This window comes from Trypanosoma equiperdum (assembly GCF_001457755.1).
Source record: "Trypanosoma equiperdum strain OVI genome assembly, contig: ctg_1871, whole genome shotgun sequence".
Taxonomy (NCBI): domain Eukaryota; phylum Euglenozoa; class Kinetoplastea; order Trypanosomatida; family Trypanosomatidae; genus Trypanosoma; species Trypanosoma equiperdum.
In genome coordinates this window covers 11,143-15,864 of record NW_027123917.1, presented here as the reverse complement: position 1 = coordinate 15,864, position 4,722 = coordinate 11,143, and the positions used below count along the sequence as shown (strand labels likewise).

Sequence of the window (4,722 nt, the reverse complement as noted above, 5' to 3'; positions counted from 1 at the left end):
TGGAAAGTGCGAAGCTAAGGAGGGAGAAGCACAGACAAACACAGCAGAAACAGAAGCAGCTGCAGGAACAAATACGGAAGGTAAAAAGTGCTCCGATAAGACAAAGCAAGAGGACTGCAAAGATGGATGCAAGTGAGAAGGTGAAACGTGAAAGGATTCCAGCTTTATTTTCAATAAGAAATTTGCTTTGATTGCTGCTGCTTTTGTGAGTATGTTAGAATATTATAATTCTGAGAATTTTCTCTTAATTATATGAAAATTTTAAATTTTTCCATTGTTTAGAGAATTTTATATAACTTGATATATTTCATATATTTTAACATTTTTGAGTAAAATGTGAACTTTAGTGAAATTTTGGGAACGGGGAATTTAAAAAAATGTAAATTTGCAAAATATGTATAATGGTTGCCTATTTGCGCAACATAGTAGAGTGATAGTGTATAAAAATGAGTGTAGCTATAATTTTATTTATTCTAGTTATTTTATTGATATAAATTAAAATAATAATAATGATAGCAATGATAATTATTGGAGAATGTTGTGACTGTGTACATAATAATATTAAAATAAAGCCAGTAGTGGAGGTTGAATTTAAATGAAAAATAGAAGCACTTAGGAGATTCAAAGCGTTTAAGTGAACTAAAAGGCAAGCACCTACAATTCCACCAGAGTTTGATGACGGAAAAAAATTGGTTACAAATCTGTTGTTGAGAGAAATGGTAACTAAAGAAAATATTCACAAAGTACTATGATATAGAAGTATGGCAAACGATGGGTGGTTAACGGAGATAGTAGATTTCGTAGAACAAAATGGGTGCGGAGGTTGCTCCGTGGTTACTTTTCTAAACCATGTGGGGTATCGTTGATAGCGACTCCAAGCAGAAAGGAGCACGCAAAAAAGTAAAAGAAGAAACAAATGTGCTGTTTCATAGAAAAATACTATATACCGGGAGGCAACCTTGTTTGTCTTTACACGCCGCTAAATTAGCGGCTTAATTACATATCAAGTACTTTTTAAATTTTACAATGCCGAAAATGCAAAGGAGCGCTAATACACATCAAATAAAAGATTTACTATATTAAAGTTGGGGTGGCGTAGAATAGGTTCATTAATTCTATTATTAAGATAGAAACAGAGGTATTTAGGCATTTATAACCAACAATTCATCCCCCTTAAACTTTTTTATCGCAACGTTTTTAAAAAAGCATCACACACCATAAAATGTTGTCAAAATAGCTTAAAAATTAAGAAACAAGACCGCTGAAGTTTCAAATTAGAGAAGCCCACAGAAAAAGACAGCAGCAGCACCTCCCTAGCGCCAAAAATGACCATGCGAAATTTAACAATGAAACACAGAGAATATGAAGCAATAAGTACACCACTGGGGCAGCCCGGCTACACAGAAATATAGTATTTGACGCTTAAAAATCGCCGAAGAAAGACACATTGACACAGAAATGAATGTATAGCTCTGCAGAGGTGATAGAAACTGTGGTTTTTAAATCTCACGGCAAAACATAATGCCCAGCGGTTAATAGCAGACAAAAAATGAAAACAGATAATTATAAGGTAATTGCGAAGTCTTATCGTCAGGCATATGAACTATTGCTATAATTTGTGGAAAGGAAAACAATATTATGTGGATGTGGATTTTTTAACATGGATTAGCAATATATTATTGTTAACATCAAAAAAATGAATATTTGAATAATGCTTGAAACAAAAAAATATGAGTCAACGGAAGAGTTTAATAAAGTAGTTAGAATCAATGCCGATACTACTCCAATTCTATTCTGTTATACTGGACAAACATTAAGACCTTTTACAGAACGGGTAATTTATATGAAAGTGCTTTCCTACACGCGGCTGTGGTTTGTATTAACAAAACAAAAACAAAAAATTTTACAGCCCATTTAACCAAAATGTAAGCAGCACTGAGCTAGATATCAGTAGGAGCTAAGGTGGAACCCGGTGAGACACACAACAGTGAAAAAAAACAGCGTTACGTGATTATTTTGGCAACCTGTAAAGAAGAATAGACAGAAGGTAGAACCTCTAAATAAGTATCGATGATAAAATATTAGGTATAGAGGACTGTCCAACAGTTTTAGAAAACAAAAAAAACAATACTGGCACCAAAAGATGCAATAGACTTAAAAAGATTTAGATTGCAATTAATAGGACAATATTCACAAAAAAAATTGTGTCTTGGTCTTAATGGTTTCCATACATTTTTCTTATTTAACAGATGTTATCATTCTTTATATTGAAAGCTAATTGATATTTTAATGTTGGTGCGTGCCTCTATTAAATTAAATTTAAAAAATAGTTTTAGATAAATATTTGTCTGAAAGATTTTACGTTGAATTATGTTATTTATACTTCATGGTTTTAACTACTGTCCAATTCTTGTTATAAATTATGAAGATGCAGCGTTGGCTAATGTTTCTTGTAATATGTTCTTGAAATAAATAAATATATATACATATATATATATATATATGTATGTATAGTCGTGTTATTACATGTCTATATATAAATTAAATCGAATCCAATATAAAGAAACGTGAACTATAGACATCTGTAAGTAAACAAACTTAGTTATTCTTTTTTACTAAATACCTAACCTCTACTACTTTTTTAAAAAGCGCACAACGACGATGCTTACTGCAAAAACGTTCCTAGTATTTTTACTACAAGTCGAGCTACTGGCTCAACTGTCACATGCAGCAAGCGAAAACGCAGCATAATTCACAACCATGTGCATTCTAAACAACCTTTTAACAGCTAAAGTACCGGAGCCAACAATCAGTTCCATAAGCCAACCAGCCGGTATAAACTTACAAACTGCAATGGGTAATGTTTTGCAGGAGATTATAAAATTGAACATAACAACACTTAACACAAAGATGCAATCCGCACTTGAGTCAAAAGAACCTAAGCCAACTGAGACAGAACTTAAAGGAACAAAGATGGGAGTTGCAGATTAATTCAAAGAAATCCCGGATCAAATAATCAAGGAGATGATTGCACTTTACCCACAGACAACCAGAGACAGTAAAAACGAACTCTTCACCGATGCGTACAACCTACCACTCAAACCAGAGGCGAAAGCAAAGCTGCAGCCGTTGTTTTACAAACTCATGAAAACGACACTGGACCTAGACAGCGTAGTCAAAAAAAAAAGTTGAGCAGATAAGGGCGGCGAGGCAGAGCGCAAAAGGAAACATGTTAGCTGCGCTGTACGGCAAAGCTTTCTCGGACAAAAAAGGTAGCGACATAAAAGCTGACACGGCGGACCTCATGCCAACACCCCCGGACTTTCCGTTCCACAACAGCGAAGGGCGAGATGCTTCGTGCGCGACGGCCGGTGAAGCAGAAGGCAAAGCAGGCTGCAGCGTGGCCACAGATACAGTTTGCCTATGTTCAACGCTTTCATCAGGGACTCACAACTATTGCACAGCTGCGCCACCGACCGGGCAACAGGACATAAGCACAGGCACCGGAGCCAAAGCCAAAGCCGCACAAAACTGGCAAGCATTAATAAAAGAGTGCCCCCCGGCCGACATCGCGAATACAGCGGAAACACTGGCGAACAAACTACAGCAGGGAATGACAAGTTTCTTTGCTTTGCTGGGAACCAACGCAATAGCGATGGGAGCGTACCCAGCAACAAAAGCCAACACAGCGTTTGCTAGTAGGCATTTCTTCGGTGCGCACATGCTAGACAATGGGGCGGCACCAACCTGTACGTCTAACAGCGGTCACGGACTCAGCACCAGCGGCACAGGCATATGCGTAGACTACAGCTCACTTCGCAAAGGAAAAAAGAAATCCCTTGGATAAACTCCATAAGAACAGCAACAGCGCAACTAGAAACAATAGACAAGCTGTTCAATCAGGGGATGATTTTTTTGAACCAAGCCGTAGCCATCAGAGACAACATGCAAAACCTGTTGCTGATGCGCGAATTATTAGCACCGAGCGCAGCCCCATTATAAACAGGACAAAGCACAAAGCCAACAGTAGAGGAACAGAATAAATGCAAAAATCCACCAAACAAAACAGCAGAGGGGTGTACAAGTGTCGGATGTGATTTTGACGCCGATAAAAAGGAATGCAAACCTAAAGATGGAGAAGAGAAGACAAACACAGCAGGGACAGGAGAACAAGCAAAAGAGGGGGCAGCTGCAACTGGGTGTGCAAGGCACAAAGATAAAGAACCGTGTGAAAATGACAAAACAGACGGAAAACAAAATTGTGCTTGTAGAAAAGCTAAAGATGACGAAGATGACAAAGAAAAAGAGAAGTGCCGAAATGGTAATTTTCTTGTCAATAAGAAATTGAATCTGAAAATGGGTGCTGCTTTTACGAGCTTACCATTTTAAGGATTTCAAGGACCCTATCCCATTTCATGAAATTTTAAAAATTTTGTAATAGGGTATGAAAAATAAGTGCTATTATGAAATATTCTCATTTTGATTATTTTATGAATAATAGAAGTAATTTATGGTTATAATAGTAATAGAAAAGATAATAATAATGAGTATAGTTATTTTTAGATGTGTGTGTTGTGAGCGTGTATGTGCTAATATTATAATTAGAGCAGTAATAATAATGAAAACACAATGATAGGAGTACGTTGTTAGTATATACTAATATTATAACAACAATAGTGGTGGTTAAGATCAAATAGACGTACAAAATTAAAACACTTGAAT

General features: G+C 36.4%; 1 protein-coding gene across 1 annotated transcript; it reads left to right on the top strand.

Moving 5' to 3' along the window:
• Positions 1 to 3,229: 3,229 nt before the first annotated feature.
• On the top strand, positions 3,230 to 3,847 carry TEOVI_000695000 (Trypanosomal VSG domain containing protein, putative; the record flags this gene model as incomplete). The annotated part of the gene is made up of 1 exon (XM_067223423.1): positions 3,230 to 3,847. One exon carries the CDS (start codon positions 3,230 to 3,232, stop codon positions 3,845 to 3,847), a length of 618 nt encoding a protein of 205 aa, XP_067079524.1.
• Positions 3,848 to 4,722: the final 875 nt, after the last annotated feature.